Source organism: Buteo buteo, chromosome 16 (assembly GCF_964188355.1).
Source record: "Buteo buteo chromosome 16, bButBut1.hap1.1, whole genome shotgun sequence".
Lineage (NCBI taxonomy): Eukaryota > Metazoa > Chordata > Aves > Accipitriformes > Accipitridae > Buteo > Buteo buteo.
The window spans coordinates 25,232,604-25,251,126 of NC_134186.1; the positions used below are offsets into that span (position 1 = coordinate 25,232,604).

Consider the following 18,523-nt stretch of genomic DNA (forward strand, 5'->3'; position numbering starts at 1 on the left):
CTTCACGTTTAGAGATACAGCTTGACATTATAAATAATTTTTATAACTGCATAACAATCTATTATACATTGCTTAGGTATTTGATATTAAATGCAGAACAAAAAGCTCTGTCAACCCTTATCAATTGTTAAAGAGGACAACAGGTTATTTGGAATTACGTCCCACATATTTTATATACATGTTATATAACTAAACCCAGAACTTCTGACTAACAAGCTTTATCTATTTAAGAAATGCTTTTTGGTATACAAATAATCCACAGTTCTAGCGTGAGATGGTCTGTAGAGAAGCTCCCTCACAAAACAAGGCTTTCTGGAAGACTGCATTTGACCTTGAACTTTGCAACATAGGGCTACTCTAAAATTTAAACCACCCGTATCACAACTAGTATTCCTCTGCACATTTTACTATCCCAGGTAGAGCAGCTAAAACGTGAGGCATAAATTTATCCGAGGTTTGCCATATATTCTCTAGAAAAGACCTGTCCCAAGACAGACTGATGCTGTTCTTCATATGTTAGTGCTACAGATGCAGAAGAACCCAGAAAGGGAGCGCTCACTCCTGCTACGGGCCCCCAGGTCCGCCCTCAGTGCGATTAGTAGTTTAAAGGACAGGAGTGTCTTCACATCTCTTTTTTTGTTTCCTCAAGCCTGAGTTGCTGCTTCTACCCTCAGAAAGTCGTCACTACCCAGCAGCAGCTCTGCTGGCTGCTCTAGGAGAGACTCTACCCCCCAGCACTTCAGCAGATCCTCAGAACAGCAATTTTTCAGCTGCCTACCATTCTTGGCTTCTCTCATCTTAAAGGGCCCCAAAAATGGATAAGCAGGCACAATAATGTCGATAACGTTGTTTCTGATGAATCATTTGTGCAACTGATAGTGAGGAGTTTTGCCATACATTGCAGAAGATGTGGATGCAAAGTGTAATATATTGCTGTGGTGTCTCCATTGTTCTTTTGATTTGGTCAGAGTCCTTGAATACTTTCCAGGTTATTTTTAATGTAATTTGACTTAATTCTTGTAAATTCTTACTTACACTTTTGCATTTATCTAATAAAGAACACCTTCCGGCAGGTGTTCCCTGTTGAATATATGCAGCCAATTAACATACAGTGAGCATTGTATTATGCCTCCTTGGCAAGTGCAGAAAAGAAGTGTTTCCAACCCCCCTCCAGTGTTTTATTCATTTGGCTTTGAGAAATGTAATTCTATTCTTATTTACTCTGATGAAAATCAAGATTTACTTCACCAAATCCTGTAGAATAAAATGTGCTTAAATTGGATTAGAAACAAGACTCACAATTCATTAAACTAGAATTAAATTCAAGCTCCCATCATCTAGCTAGGCTTGCCTCAAAGTACCTAGACCTTCTTTCACGGCAATCGTATTGCTTTCAGAAAAACATGAAACACATGGAGAAACCAGGTGTAAAGTAACCCTGTGTGACAGCAATAATATTTATTTCCATTTCTATTGCAGCTCTCATCTGAGGATCCCGAAGCACTTTTTGAATATTCATTCAGTCTCACTGTATTGGTGAGCTTCATTATGTACATTGTACCCTGAGGCATAAAGAAATAAATGTCACAAACCAAGGACACGGTTCTGCTTTCCCTACAATCAGTGGCAAGTTTAATTTCTATTACTAGCAATTTTTATAATACAGCTCAAAAATTCAGTTTCTCTAACCAGCTGACAACACTCCAAGTCAAGTTCTGTTGTACACTCAGAGGGGTTTTTCCTGATTTCTGCACTAGGTAATATTTTTGCTTACAGTAAACAGTAGATTTTGTTTGACTTGTGTAGAACAAATCTTGTGCTCTTCCCCAGTGCTAGGGTGTGGACTGGATATACACAAGGCACTGCTGCTCAATTTAAAAAAAGCACTATATCACAAAGAACAACAGAGCCAATAATCCATTCAGTACCTCTGAGATCTATTTAACCTACAGCTGAATTAGTCTTGAATATCAAAATCTAATAGAGACATTAAATATCAAAACACATTTTTCACCTTTAATTTGTAGGACTAGAATTCATTGTGCTGATAAAGCTTGTGGGAATGTGTCTGTGCACCTGAGAAAAGACAACTTTCAACCAGCATGTTCTTCGTACTTAGCGGAGACAACTAAGTTCTCATTTTTTCTTATTTCCGGACTATATATCTTGTCTCAGTACAAAATCACCTTAAAAGAAGTGCAGATTTTTTTAGTTGAAAGAAACCTGCAAAAGGAATATTTTAGTTCAAAATCTATGTTGTTTCTAATTAGAAGGTAGCATGGAAAACATGCATTCTCAACTTGTTCGCTCAGGGCATAAATTCATGTCTTGTTCACCAAGGGCATAAGGCCACATATTATAAATATCTGCTAAATTTTGTAATTATTTTTAAACGTCTGTCTTGGAGGAACTTTTGTTTTGTGAGCCTGGGAGACAGTAAAATCTTACTAAATAAACAAGTAATTATCCAATATGAAACTAAAAATAGATCTATAAAACCTTCTAGCAGCTTTTCAAGTCCAGAGTTAGAATCACAGAACACTTGAGGTTTGAAGGGACCTCTGGAGATTATATAGTCAACTTATGCTCAGTGGTGTTTGTGTTATAGGAATACTACTAACCAACATAGGAAAAAATTCCTTTCTACGTCTTAAACAGCAAACATGATTCTACTTTTTTTTTTTTTCCACAATAGCAAAATGTGGCATCTTATGCCCCACAACATTACAGTGCTACACAAAAATCCAACCAATTGTACAGTTTATCCAGAAACAGAACTTCATTAAAGCATGAAATCTTAATGGGAATGAACACCTTCCTATAGTGATAGTTAGATCAAGTCTGGTCAAAATCGGACACTCTATTACCTATTTTGTTGCTGAAAATTTGTAGTGATTCCAAGAAAGTCAATGGGTGTATGACAGTGTATGTTGGTATAGATGAGACATAAGGGTCCATAAAGATAACCTCATCAGGGAAAGGATTTAGGCCCAAGTTTCCAGGCCAAATCTCCAAAAGCGTATACACACACCTAAATCCCACAGAAACAAGTGAAGACACGGATCTTAGCAATTTTGAACACACAAACTTTTTTTCAGCTCCTTTCTCCTGAAGCTTGTAGACTACTAACACTTCAAATCCAAGTTTACATGCAAAGTTATTTGAGCTCATGACAAAATCTCAAGGCAGAAGGATTAAAAAAAGACAGAAGAAACAAACAAAAATAACGAAAGAAGGACAGGGAATCACTCACGGTAGCCTGCTGCTTTTCTGCTTTTTCAGCTGCCTCATTAAGCTGCTTTTGAAAGGCCTCCTGGAGAGATTTCATTTCTTCCCTAGTTTGTTGAAAACACAGAACACAAACTTCATCACAAATGTCCAATACAAAATAATTCTTCAGATTCAAGAAAAGGCACCTTTAATTATTCAGAGCAACAGACAGATGTACTGTGTCTATAAGTCTTGCTAATAAAATCATAATGACCCCATGAACAATAGTGCCAACTCAAGACAAAAATTATCTATGATGGAAATTGGCCATCTTTTACATCTACTGAATAGCCTGCCGTGCAAAACATCTGCCAGTGTATAATTTCTAGCAAAAAGGATTGGCACCAAAAAAATGAGGAAAGTGAGCTACTGAAAACACACCAAAATGGAACCATATTATTATCAATAAGAACTAGTTTATACCTGCTTTAAGATAAATAAATAAATAATGCTCTGATAAAATTCAACCTTTACTTGGCTCTTTCTAGAGGCAAGCAACACAAAATTCAGTAGAAGATTCTAGTAGACAAGGAAAAAAAAAAACCAACACACAAAAAAAACACAAAACCAAGAGGATAATTGCTTGGATTGGGCTTTATTTGAACCAAAAAACCCCTTTGCATTACTGATGCAGTCAGAGAATTTCTCCAAATTGCGAGAATTATGGTGGGCTGAGATCCTCTGCTGGCCATCTCTTTCTACCCACAGCATATGACACACTTTGGAGCTGTGGCAAATTAGAGCAGTGACATATTTCAGAAGAGCTGCAGAGCTTTTTCAGGGCTGTTGCTTGCATGGGTAAACCTTCACAGAAGACCAACACGGAACTGAGTTTACACACAGATAATAATTTAGCCCAGCGAAAACTAAACTGGAATGGAAACCATCTAGTTCATACAAGAGCAGAACTTGTGAGCTGCTGGATCATCTTTCTTGTTAGCCAATAACTCTACGACTTATAGCAATTTCGGCAACAATAGTGCAGAACAGATTTAATTGAAATAGTGATTGAGCAGCATGAAACCAATGCACCATCAGCACAATACAGCATACAAACAGGTGCAATCATTTCAAAGTGCTGATGGTGCACAGAATAAAACTTGAGGTATCATAGTAAGTGACCAAGTTTTACTGGCAACTTGGGAAATACTGAAGAATTCTAACAAAAGGGATTAAAAAAAAAAAATCTAATTTGAAGTCAGCAGAAATACATCTACTTACACAAGCTGAGATTCTAGCATTCTAAACTTTACTGTATCATCCATCACTGCAGAGAATAATCAAAGTTGTTTTCACGGACCAAACGCAGCTCACGTTTGTCCAAAGAAAGAAGATCATAAGATTAATATTGGGATATATTCTGAATTTTGATTCAACTACAATAGATTTAAGCATAACGCTATGTTCACTGTTCTTCACTTACTGCAGATGAAGCACAGCCTGAGGCTTTTGGCATATAAACTGTGACCCTTAGTGAAATTCTGTGAAGGAGATACCCTGGCACATTTTTAACACCTCCTTCTTACTCTGAACTTCCACACCCCTCTGGAAGTGAAATCCAGTAAGCCTGTAAACAGCTGTCAAGTGACCTTAGTAGCTCCAAAGCATTTTCTTGGAGTATATTGTAAAAGCCTTTTATTTTCACAAAGAGGGCGAGGGCTGCTCAGCAGCATATTGCACTGATCCAGGGTCTATCTCTGGGAACTGCTGCTGTGCAGTATGCTCAATAGCCGAATCCCTTAGAAACAAAAGTCAACATGTACTTTTGGGTGGACCTTGCGAGACTAAGGAGTGATTTAAGGAGGAGATTGGGAAGAATATTTGTAGTACGTCGTAAAATTTTCCCTTAATTTTCCCACCTGCAATGAAGATCTATTTACTAAACAGGCCATTAATATTTTTAATCAATTAATCTCTCTGTTTCATAAAAGCTGCACAACAATCAAACCACTACACAATCACATTCCTGTATGAAGGATGGAGTCAGTGACAAGGGCAGCTATGATGCTCAGACATATACCCTCAGTTGCACCCAAGCCATATAAGTGTTTAAATAGAACGTTAGCTGAAGTTTTGCTTTCATCATTTAATTTAATGAAATCATTGTCTGGAATACCTGAAAGATTCTTGTGTATCTAATTCTCCTCTATCACAGTAAAAATGAGAACATCTATGCATATTGTAGTATGGCTCTTATTTGTTGTGTATTGAAGAACTGAAGGTCATTTTATCACAAACCTTCTCTGTAGAAATGCAATTTCATATGTACTTCTATTAAATACAATATCCGCAATAAGATGGCCATGGGATTTAAATATTGCATTTCTAACAATGAAAGAAATATGAACTTTATTAAGTTTTTCAATAATTTTTTTTTCTAAGGAAAAATATGAAGTATAGGTGCATTCATTATATAATATTGTTTCAGTGAAAGTGATCCCTATATTACCTATGTTTTCTTGTTATTAAAACTGTATTGATGATGTTAGTTGCTGGTCTGAATTCCAAGAATTAAGAAAAGCAGAATGATGAGAATTACTTGCGATCAAGCACTAAGGGACTTGAGACTAAGGACCAGACTGGGAGCTTGCATTCCCAGGCATAGAAACTCTTAAATTTCTTAAGTGCTCAATGAATAATCTGAAGTGAATATTCTTCTCTCCTCCTGCTTTCTTCACAGATATCCAGCGCAAGTATTCCTACATTTGCACAATGACTAGTGATTTTGAGTGTCTACATGCATGAATATTTAAGAGGCCTGAACAAATATATATCATCATCTCCAAATTCAGAGATGGAGATACTTTAATAATTCAATTAACAGGGCATTACCATCCACTAGTAATTTTTGAAAACTTCTGTTTTTATTCTCTTTAAGAGAAAATTTCATGACTAAACCTTCCTGAGAAATTAAAAATCCCTTTCTTTAGCAGATTAGAATCATAGAATGCATTAGGTTGGAAGGGACCTTAAAGATCATCCAGTTCCAACCCCCCTGCCATGGGCAGGGACACCTTCCACTAGACCAGGTTGCTCCAAGCCCCATCCAACCTGCCCTTGAACACTGCCAGGGATGGGGCAGCCACAACCTCTCTGGGCAACCTGTTCCAGTGCCTCACCACCCTCATAGTGAAGGACTTCTTCCCTACATCTCATCTCAATCTACCCTCTTGCAGTTTAAAGCCATTATCCCTTGTCCTTTCACTACAGGCCCTTGGAAAAAGAAGTCCCTCTCCGGCTTTCCTGCAGGCCCCCTTTAGGTACTGGCAGGCTGCTGTAAGGTCTCCCCGGAGCCTTCTCTTCTCCAGGCTGAACAACCCCAACTCTCTCAGCCTGTCCTCATAGGAGAGGTGTTCCAGCCCCCTGATCAACTTCGTGGCCCTCCTCTGGACTCACTCCAACAGGTCCATGTCCTTCTTATGCTGGGAGCTCCAGAGCTGAACACAGTACTGCAGGTGGGGTCTCATGAGAGCAGGGTAGAGAGGGAAAATCACCTCCCTTGACGTGCTGGCCACGCTTCTTTTGCTATATCTCACTCCAGCATTTCAATATCTTTTCCTAACATATGTCCAATATCAGTAAATACATCATTTGTTTCAGAAACTTCCCCAAATAACATTCCCTGCCCCTATTTTACTGTTATAATCATCAGATTCTGAAATACAATAGTGTTTGCAGATTAAAGTAAAAGGAAAAATGGAATTTCCTAGTCTGACAGTTTTCAGTCTGGAAACGGAAAGAGAAGGGAGGAGGTAGGGTCTTACCTTTGCTTTTGGCCCAGTTCCAGAAGTTTCTGCACATCATTTTTGGCTGATGCTTCATCATTTTTCAAAGACTGATAGCAAAGGAAGAACTCTATTACCAAAGAGGTCTTTAATATTATTCATCTGTGAAATGATTAATTTGGTCCTCTTTCATAAAATGTTCCCAGTGAATTACAGATATTACCACTTGTGAGAAACAGAGGAACAGCCTGACTTTTCTTTTACCGTAACTCACCACAGCTAACTGTACACAGCTGTTTTTCAAATATTAAATGAGAGCTAATCAAATAAAGTAAGTAGATTTAGAAACAAACAAATGACTAAAAGCATTGAAATTGTATGACGAAGATATGTGTCTATATACAGAAGATACTACTACAGCTCTTTGCCTATATCTGGATCTCTGCAGTGTTGAGTCTAAAATATCTCGCAGTATGATTTTGCTGAATACTAGCTTCAATTGTGCTGCATAAGAAATCCAACTCTAAAATAACTGTTACAAGGAGAAGCACATTTTTCTAAAAAGTAAGAAGAAAACCCCTACCATAATAAGGAGTGATAAAGCACTAAAACAAAAACAAAACAAAAAAAAAAAAAAGAAGAAAAGACTCAAGAGTTCACATTAATTAGAACCAGAGAAGTCTGGAATATAAGACAATATAACATTTTAAGATAATATAGCACAGTACTGATACATTGTACCAGTATTCTTCTGTGAACAGGTATAGGGATTTCACTCCTTATATTTTTTCCATCTAGCTTACATCAACATGACGATAAAAATGCGATGTCAGAAAAATACTGTCCTTTAAAATGGTATGAAATGGAGACAAATCTCAACTGATAATGAGCCTGAACGTTTTCACCAGACCAACAGACTATATCTGGAAAAGACAGGCGTGCTCTCAAGTGAACATCTGGTGCTTTCAGCACCTCAAATCTAGAGCAGGATTTTTAATCCACTTTTCAGTCTGAGGAGTTGATTTGACTCCAGAGTTAATCTGACTACGGCCCTTTCAGCCTACCCATGACACCGAAAAGTTAAACGCAGAGGTGCCTCAGCTCTAGCTGGTGGCTCATCTAGCACAATTTGTCAGCTAAACTTGTAAAGTAACACCCTGCGGTAAATCCAGTCAGTCCGTGTAGGTGGCATGTCAGGTGGGTAAAGTGAGCAGCTAAACTAGGCTGAGTATATGTAACTCATCAGCAAAGATGCAACCTCCAACAGCAAAGGAAATCCTTTATAGTAGCTGCCAGGACAAATGTGTGGTAACTCCACTAAGACAGCTTATTCTTTTTCCTTCCCTTCCTTTATTGTTCTACTATGCCCTATTTTCATACTTAGTTTATTTTCTTTGAATAAGTGGACAAAGGGCCTAACTCATTAGGGTTACATTTTCCATAAAAATGTCTGCTATATGTTAAGTAAAAGATCAACAAAACCATAATTATTCATATATTTAAAAAAAAAAAACACCACATTTTTTGTAATAAATAGATATCAATATGAAAAAGCCAAGGTAAGTAATCCTACAGAAACCAAGGGAGAACCTAACCTGGAGGTTTACTTTAATTCCCTCGAGTTCCTTCGACGTCTTCGAGAGTTGACGAAGGATATTGCTCCTTTCCTTAAAGACTTCTTTCAGCTGTCTTTCCAGTTCTTCATAGCCCTGTCTAACACAGAAAATAAAAGCATGAGATCTTCTCAAAACATCACTCAATGCAGTTGAAAAACAGTCTTAGTTCATCCAAACTGAATTAATTCCAACACTTTTTATAGATTCCAAATTGGAGCGTGTCCCCCTGTTCACCTATATAACAGTGATTTCAGCTAATGTAGATAAATAGATGTTTTACATGTCAAAATGATGTGCTGCATCTGAGTATGCAAATTATCAGACTGAAACACTGCAATTGGTGTATTGTCTGTGATGAACAGGAGACAGAAAGGATGTCTTTAACATGCGTGGTGGTACATAGCCTGAGATTTTTCCTGTTTCTTGACATTCCATGCAAGAAACCAAGAAAAACTTTGAAAGAAGTGTGAAGTTTTGTGACACCCAGTAATTTGAGGGAAGGATGATTCGGATCTATTTTAACTTTGTAAAATTTATTTCATTCCGCAATTTCTCCTCACTTAAACCTCCTCACAGTATAAACTAGAACTGACAAATATGCTAAGAGGAGTCAAAATTAATTATTAATTAATGGATGTCAAAATAGTCTATCCTTTTCAAAATGGTAATTTTTACTTGGAATGTAACTATACATTTTAAAGTTTTTATAAAATCCACAATGAAATAAATCCAACACATATTGTTTTAGGTTGAATGAAACACAGATCCAACTCTCATACTCCATTTCAGGAAAAAAGCAAACATTACAGTTATTTTAAAACAACATAATTTTTCATTTAAAACTGTCATTTTTAGGAAGACTGATCAGTAAATTGAAAAATCCATTCCTTCTACAACTTAATTTTAATATTTTTTTTTTTCCTCCTTGCTCTACCTCTGGTTCTAAAAAGGGGGAAAAAAGAACCTCAACTCTGCCACACATCAGTACTATTTTATTATCAGATACAAGACCTTGAAGTTAAACAGGAATCCTAACGCTCCTTTAATGGATTTTGAATACAGATTTTAGCAAAGAAACTCTGTAAAGCAAATTAAATATGCTATCTAATACCAGTCCTATCTATTTTAGGAATAGACAGTTCATGAAATATGATAGATTTATGAAAAAAAGAAAATTATTCTATATTAAATCATACTTTGGATACCTAGAAGAGATGAAAGTGTATAAAACATCTCTTTCATCAACACAAGACTTTAGGCAAAGAAACTTGACGTTATACTGAAGCTTCAGCAATAATTATATTTGGCTTTGACAGAATGTTGCAAATTAAAAAGCATAGAGTTCTTTGAGTTTGCATCTCTAATGAAACACAAGACACGTCCAATTTCTGCTTGCTGCTGTAAAACAAGAACTGAGATGTTTTGGGCTGCAATGTAGCATGCCCAGTGAAGATCTTCAGCACAATTGCTAGGTCAACTGTTTAATTTTACAGTAGAAGTTCTCTTTTAGAGGAAAGTTGAAATGGAAAACAGGACTGAGATCCACTCCCCCCCCCCACCCCAAACAAAACAAAACAAAACCTTAAGTTTTCCCAGAATAGTACCATAAAAACTACAATCTTCTAACACATTCCACAGCTGGTAGATAAAAGCTCAGCTGTCAGTAAAATATTTTATTCTCTTGATAAGTTTTGCTTTTTCTTTCAATATGTGGATGAACTTTATTTCAAGAAATTGTGGTTTCAGACCATTTCAATTATATTCATCCAGCAGAGGAAAGGAAAAACTGCAGATCTGGTGGGGGAACAATAAGTACCTCTGAGAATGACTGTGAGAAGACACAGGGTGAAGTCAGTGTAAGGAGATAACGCCAGGACTCAGCATGTTTACCTACTAGTAACTAAACAGCACCCATAAGTAATCTGGTTATCCTTGATATGGATGGATAATTAGTGTTATAAAAAATAAAAACTCTCTCAAATAGAGGTCATGGAGTCAAACTCATCATGGGTTTACAGGAAAATCTATATGCCAAGATTATGAACCTTCCAGAATTTAGCATTATTTACATGGAGGCTTTGGTTCAAATTTTTCTATCAAATTGAATGAAAGAACCTATACAAACTAAACCAAGCTAGTGCTAGAATACCTGATAAATATTAGCATTCTGGTCGTTACATGCAATGTAAATAAAATCTTCTACATTAAGTTTCACATCGAAACACGTATAGGATTTTTGTTACCTCTCCAGCTATGCGTGATTTTAAACAAGGTATACATCACTGTAAAAGAGCCGGCTCACCTCAGCAGTAACAACATTACGTGTAATCAGCTTGACAAGCTTCAGAGAATGCTCCCATTTTAATTTGCCAATGAACAGAGGTCAAGGAGGAATTTCCTCATGCTAAAGTAATCAGGTAGTTTCACTAAGGTCATCGCTTCCATTCCTCTTTAAGCGTCACAAAAAGCACGTTAGGCTCAATGGTCTCTTTTGCCAACAAAATTGTGCTTTTGCTTAAAGTTAAACCCTGCATTTTAAAAAAAATAATTACCTGCAAGTGGTAACACTCTGTTTTAATGATTCCTTTAAAGGCCCACGCCCCACTCCACACACAATTCCAGTGTAGCTTGAGCATTTAAAGGCCATCTGTCCCAAGCAGCCAATTACGGTGCCCCATGGGTATTCAGTTGGCACAGATTTCACTCTAGTGCCTTCTAAATAATGATACATAGTGATTTGCATAAACTAGGACATCTCCCGAATTTTTAAATTAAGTTTGACATAAACTATGCATGCACTTTTATTTTCCTTCATATTATCTTTTATGACACGCTGGGCAGGGAGGAGGAGACAAAAAGCCAACAACCAATTTGCCACAGTAAGTCACAAAACAGACCAAACTCTCAGTACTACTAGAAGATAATTTAAAAAAAAAATAAAGAAGAATGAAGATACAAGAGATAGCTATTAGATCTATTAACTATTAGGTCCTCAAGGGTTTTTAATTCTGGGCAATATTATCTCCAATATCAAGCTTTGGCTGTTAGCATTGTGTCCAAGAACAGTGCCCATGGATTTGAAGACAGTAAAATTCAACTCTGCACCCATGTGATAACCAACAAACCCTCAGATTAGCCCTTCTATTTTGGTCACCTCTATTTCTACATTGCAAACTTGCATCACTTAGACCAACAACGTGCAGTTCAAGTGAAAAATGTAAATTTGTAAATATGGTGGTCTAATCATGCATCACTCGGATTATTCAAGAACTCTCATTCTCCCACAGAACTGAATACATCACTTTCACACTTCCTTAATATTAACAGGATTCTCAGGATTGGGTTTAAGGAAAGATCCATGGTCAACTAGTTTTCTTATTCTTTCCTTCTTGAATTCTAAATAACCAGATTTTAGCCTCCCATATATTTGATAAGCACTCTTTGAAAGGTTTCACACACATATACGCAATATAACTGTAAGTACGGATAGGCAGGCCGTTCTAGAAGAAGTCAAGTCACTTTTCCACATCAGCATGCCCATACACTGCAGCTGTGCTATTATAAGAAAAGCGTAGTGTATTTTCTAAAGCTAGATTTTAAAAAATATAGATATTTCTACAATGACATGGTAACATTTCTCTCATATTTGAAAATACATCCATTACAAAACATAGAATCACAAATACAGAATTTTGTCCTGATGAATATCAGCAAAGTCCTCTGAATTTGATTAACTAACAAGAGGATTATTTGTCTAATTAAGAAAAAACTGCAAGATGTAAAGCAATTGGACCAGATATCAACAAGACTTAATCAGCATAATTCCTCTGGTCAGCGAAGATTTAAATTGAAAGAACACCTAACCTGTATCTAGGTACCAGCCTGAATGAAGCATATGCGTCTTAAAGAAGGATGGCCTCATCCCTCACCATGTGGCAGAGACAGAACTTTAGTAGGAAAACAGTGAAATGTTAAACTCAATGACAAATTAAGTGGGTGTGGAGGGAGAGTGGATTCCTGCAGCCAGAAAATTTGCTCTAAACTGAACCATTTGCTTATGCTGACCTTGGATGCCAGTTTTGTACTACAGGACGATTCTGGAAGAAGCTGACTCAGTGACTGTGACACGCCACCACTGTACCACCCTGCTACAAACACCACGAAATCCCAGTGGCTTTCTGAAATCTTCTGACCCTCAAAAACTGTCAGGGTTCTCTACTCATTTTGCAGTATAATTTTATGTGGCCAACATAAATTAAACCCATTCCTAGGAAATTTACTATGTAATTATACACAGATTAAATCTGTTCTCTGAATATAAGGTTACACCAGTTACACCATTCTGCAAAACAAAGTGTCATTATCAGCATATCCACCTGGGATTAAAATGAATATTTATCATTTTAGCACATGACTGTGCTTTTAAAAGCATTCACTATGAAACAGAACAATTTAGCAATACTCTGCATGTTAATGTCATCTGTAGTACTCTAATTGCAAGTTGTTTCACTTTTACCTATTGACGTAGTGTCAGTGTAAATTCCAATATCATTTGTTTTCAAGGGAATGACAGACACTTATAGTTTTAAGCTTAGTCAGCTGTTTTGACTCTTCTATTATTCCTACTGACATGATTTAATAGATTATTGTAAACATTTCAACAGATTCTAATTTTCAGTATGCAACAGAGACAAATGTCTAGTAACTAGAAAGACTTGCGCCCCAGAGATCACTCCACCTCTGGCTGTTATTTCCTTACATATTAGAAGTTAAGCTTTTAGTCTTCAAAAAAAGGATTGAGTTTATTTCTCACTGAATAATATGTACTATGTCAGGACAAAGTAAAATTGATTTTGTTTTCCCACTAGGTTTACAAAGCCTGTCTTTGAAACAAAACTTTTATAAAGATTTCAATTATTTATGGTACATAAATGTCCCTGACTGAAAAAAAAAAAACAAACCCAAACCCCCAAAACCCCAAACCTTAAAACAAAAGACAAAATTGGAACACAGCAGCTTAAGACAAACTTAAATAGATGTCTCTCTCGGCAAATCTGTTGTCAGTTATATTCTTCAAGCCGATCTTTTTAAAAAACTTTTCTGCTCTAATTGCAATTAATAGTTTAGGGCATCCTACTGCAAATTCTAAGAAAATTAGGTGAGATGATGAGAAGGTGTCCTGATTTCAGCTGGGATAGAGCCTCATGGGTTTGCCAATTTTTTGAAAGCAGCAATAGTTAATAAAAGAGTATACTGTATACCTTTTCATGCATCATAAACAGTAAATACTGCTTACAGAGTACACTTGCAAATTGCATGATTGCCTAGGTGTTTCTAAAGCAATCTATTCAAGATATTCTTGGTGGCAGAACTGTACACATGAAAGTGGTTTATATTCAAGTGAGAAAAAGATTAATCACAATTCTAAATCAACGTATCTGGAAGTTGAACATAAGAATCTTAAAAATTGTAAAATAAGCAAACAAGATGGAAATAATTTATAATGGTAACATAGCATTGTAATGCTGCTTTTTCTCTCTAAATATGAGTGGTTTTTATCTAGAATTTCAGTGGGAGGGAAGTAACTTATTAATGACCAAACAGAATGATCAGGTTATCTAAATAAAGTATGCGATATCTACTATATATAATTATAATGTGTATCTATATAATATACTATAATAGTACCCAACCTGAGTTTCAACTACTTTTATCTGATTTCAGTCAATTCTGAAGTAACAATTAACAATGGAAAAAATCATATAAGCATTAAGTTGATGAGCAGATAAGCTCTTGCTGAAATCCAGCCTTTGTCAGATAAAACTATTCTCCATACTCAAATAGTATTTCCATTATATGTTTTGTATTTGGGCATTAACTAGTCACTGTGATTCAGATGGGGGCAGGGAGGAAGAAAAATGAACAGAAAACTCACGGATTTAGGGTGAGATGAGGAAAATTTTTGTTTACCTGACCTTCATAATTTGGGAAAAATATTTGGTTGGAATGTTTCATCCCTACCTACTGAGAATAAGGCATGATCTTGTGGTTCAGGCTTGATTTATTAACAGTTCAAATAAAAATCACATTGTCAGTAGGTGTATGACCACTTCAGTAGACTTGAGTGGCCGACCTATTCTAACTTTAATAGCCTGCAAAATGGTAGCAGTGCTGGTGCATTTTATTTGGTTTCTACACTGCTAGCTGCTGGAGAATCAGACCCTTTGCATCTATTTCCTCCTATTTTTTAATGCACTCGTCGTAAATAAACCGAAACAATCTAGCATCTTTTTTGGCAGACTCTTGGCTGGGTAGAATCAATGACTCATCAGGGAAAAGATGCAACTGTCAGTTCCCATCAATGAGTAAAGGAGCAAAAGGAGATTTCTGAAAACTTGCAGCTGGCATAGGTACCTGGCCCCAGGAAATGAAACAGCAAGTTGAATCATCGTGAATAACGTGATACTGAAAATAATGATCCAAAGGAAAAAGACACTTGTATTTATTCACTGAAAAGTGCACAGCCACAAAAGCCAGGAGTTAACGTAATAAGGAAAGACTACAAAACCCTGTGATTGAGCCCACAGAAGAATAACTCCTCCTCCCAAACACACAGATAAGAGTGTGGAGCCTTTTTTTCTTCTTCAAGCTATCATTCAGTAGGCACTTTACCTAGAGCAATGAATCCTTACTAGATTTATACTATGTTTGTAATATGGAACAGACATCTTCTGAAAAGGAAGTTATTAAACTCTTTACAACTCTTCAAATATAGACTGCATAAATATGGACTTGTCCTCTGTACGTAGGGTTGACTTTTCACATCGATTCTACAAGATTTAGTCTTTAATAGGAAATCCATTCACACCAAATCCGTACTTTTTCTGATAGCTAGCATTACCCTTTTCAGTTCTGATATCCTTCATCATTTATGCCCATAATACTGCCTTTGGTCTCATTTTCTACTGCACATCTAAAACTTTTGGCTATGACCTCAATGCTATTACCCTTAAATACAGTACTGTTCCACTAATCTCCTCAGATAATCAGCAATGCTTTTTTCCAACATCTCTTACAATACAGGCAGGTTAATATTTCTGTCTCAGCTAGCTGTACAATTTAATTGCATAGTTGTTTCGAAATTTTACATTTAATTCTGCTGTTTAATAAAACAAGAACCTACTAACATCGTGACTTCTATAGGAAATTTCACTCTCTCTGTCCTAAGCTGTTATCTCAGTTGATATAAAACTGAAATATTTCTACTTTACCTGACAAAACTGACAATGGGGATCCTCTGAAAGTCTATTTCACTGTTTAATAACTTAGTTTAGTAAAGTTCACTGATCAGCTATAAGCAAGTTTTAGAAATGGGACTTGTAAAACTTTTTTTTTTTAATTAACTCAGAGGCAACAAGATGAGAAGTTAGTCCCAGATCATTTGATTCTATGTACATAACCATGCACATTCACACACACAATGTATACATATATAAACGTGCACACAAATGAGATGTATAAACCTAGGGCTAATGCATTTCTAGGCACAGACATGCCACAGAAGTATTCTTTTTAAATTCAAGCTGGAATCCTATAATCATGCCAAGAACATGCATAGTGAGATCGGCTGGCAGTACGATCTAGATTGCCAAAGTCCACTCAACATTGCTACTGGCTGTGGAAGGGCAAACAACACGGTATAAGTTTAGCTAGTTAAATTAACTTCCCCTACTCTATTTTTAAAAGTAAATGTGCCTTGCCCTAATGATAAGCCACCTACTTTGTGTCATGTAGCACTTCTCAAAAATCTAATACTACTAAGTTAGATTTATTATATTACTAAACCATACCACAGTTTGGTTTTTGTTGTTTGGGTTTTTTTAATATATGAGTAAATCATTTTTCAAATTTGCATCTTAAAAAGTCAGGATAAAGGTGATACAAGTAGTTCAAGGACTCAGGTGTTGGACTAACCCTTCATTTACTACTAAGATCCTAAATTGCTCACCAGTTGCTACCCAGCACTACAAGCACCTAAGAATTTTCTGTTTTACCAGAAATCAAATCCTGACTCTGCTGAATTGCTCAGAGACCCCAAGAAAAGAAAAAGGAGGCACTGAAGCCATGGCCTGGTGACCAAGCATGTATCTGTTTTATGGACAATGCAAATTAAGCGCTGATATTGTGAGTATTTATTAGGGCAGGGAGAAAAGTCAAAGGAATGAGCAGTGTGAAAATTATTTTTCTCCTGCACTTACAGAGACTTGGGAGGGCCTGGAAGTTGTATGGATAATGTAAACTGTAATAAGAAAATAGTTGTGGTTTCTGCTAAGGGAATCTACAGTCCCTTCACTGAAGTGAATGCTACAGAAATTCCCACAGAAGGCAGCCCAGTTGGGCTGCCTCTGCCCTCCTTCAGCACCGAGGGCACCCCATTTACACAGCTTATTCACAAAAGTTAATTCCAGCCTGACATGGGCTAATCCCCTTATATTTGGTGATATTTCACGGAGAGGAACAAACCCCTTCAGACAGACAACAGAGTGACTAGGGACTGAATCACTCTCTAGCAAGATTTGTCTCTCCCGCTGACTGCTGAGGAAGCCTAGCAATAAGCAACATCAGGGTAATGTTTTCTGTGAAAGACTGAAAACAGAATAAAGCTACCAAATAGAACAACTGAATGCAGCCGGTACAGCAGTAATTGCACAAACACCCAGGTCGCAACAGCAAACCAACACACGCAGGTGTCGTAGTGACAGCAGAGCAGCGATACCAGTACAGACTGGCAGGCTGCCCGCTCATCCTAGGGCTGCCGACGTGGGCTCGCTCCCGTCGAGCAGCCTCTGCTGCCGAAAACTAGTGACTTGTTAGAAAGGCATCACCTTTGAACGTAACTTTACTCACAGATTTTCAAAATCCTTACTCTGCTTAAGAATTTAGATGATGTTTCTGCACCTCCGTTTCTAGTCCGCCTGTCTCACGTGTTTGAGATCGCAGGTATTAGCAAAATAATTGGGTTACTAGCAGCAGAGCTATATATATATACACGCTAATATTTGGAAAAAAGAAATTTCTTTGTTATTTAAGCTCATACCATTACAAAATATGATTATATTAGGTTTGTCTTGCAACAAATTTTCCATTTTTTTCCAAATTATTTATTTTTCCTATTTCCCAATATACAAATATTTAAAATTGCTGTTGCATCCTAACTTCTACATTAGTTCTGCTCAAACTTGAATAAAACAGTCTGTTCAGTATGATTCTTCCTCTCTTCTTTCACATGCTCTTGTGTTAATGTGATTCAACCTAGATCATTACAAAAAATAAATACTAATATTTTTCAACTGAAGAAATGAAAAACCCCTCCATTTGATCAAAATTGTTCCAGGTATTCTTACAGAAATTTAGAAATTCAAGAAGAAAAAGTTTATTGAATATTCTATTGTCTTCTTCTGCTGAGACCTTATTGTTCTCTATTGTACAGTTTACAGTGTTTCAGCCTTTGAAGTTTTGCAATGGCTCAAAGCCTTGGAATTTCTGTCACCACTTCTAGGAGGTATTTCCACAGTCTACCAAAATCAGAATATTTAAACACCCCCCCCCCCCCCCAAAAAAAAGTTTCCTGACTTTCAGGCTATATTTTCTTTTTTTTTTTTTCACGTTTTCCCCCTGAATCATGGAAACTCTTGCCACCAAATCAGTTGCGTCCAATTTTACTGTCTCCTTTTTCTCCTTCACGGTGATATGAATTACAATATGCTAGGTACAGAAAGAGGAAGGACAACCTCATGGTTGGAAAGGCATCAAATGTAAATAACTTAGTTTGTTATTGTGATTTGTAGGCAAGTCATCTGGCTAGTTTAATACTTAGATTTTTGTTTATGCACTTTGACATCTGAGATTAAG

The 18,523-nt window shown here is 36.7% G+C and overlaps 1 protein-coding gene across 1 annotated transcript in view; it reads right to left on the minus strand.

Annotated features, from left to right (window-relative positions):
- The window catches only part of LUZP2 (leucine zipper protein 2), a 282,593-nt gene that overhangs the window by 102,138 nt on the left and 161,932 nt on the right, over window positions 1–18,523 (minus strand). Inside the window, exons 3-5 of the mRNA XM_075047108.1 lie at window positions 8,591–8,708; window positions 7,035–7,105; window positions 3,254–3,335 (exon numbers count right to left, since the gene is read on the minus strand). Coding sequence (XP_074903209.1) covers window positions 3,254–3,335; window positions 7,035–7,105; window positions 8,591–8,708 — 271 coding nt within the window. The remainder of the gene's footprint in view (window positions 1–3,253; window positions 3,336–7,034; window positions 7,106–8,590; window positions 8,709–18,523) is intronic.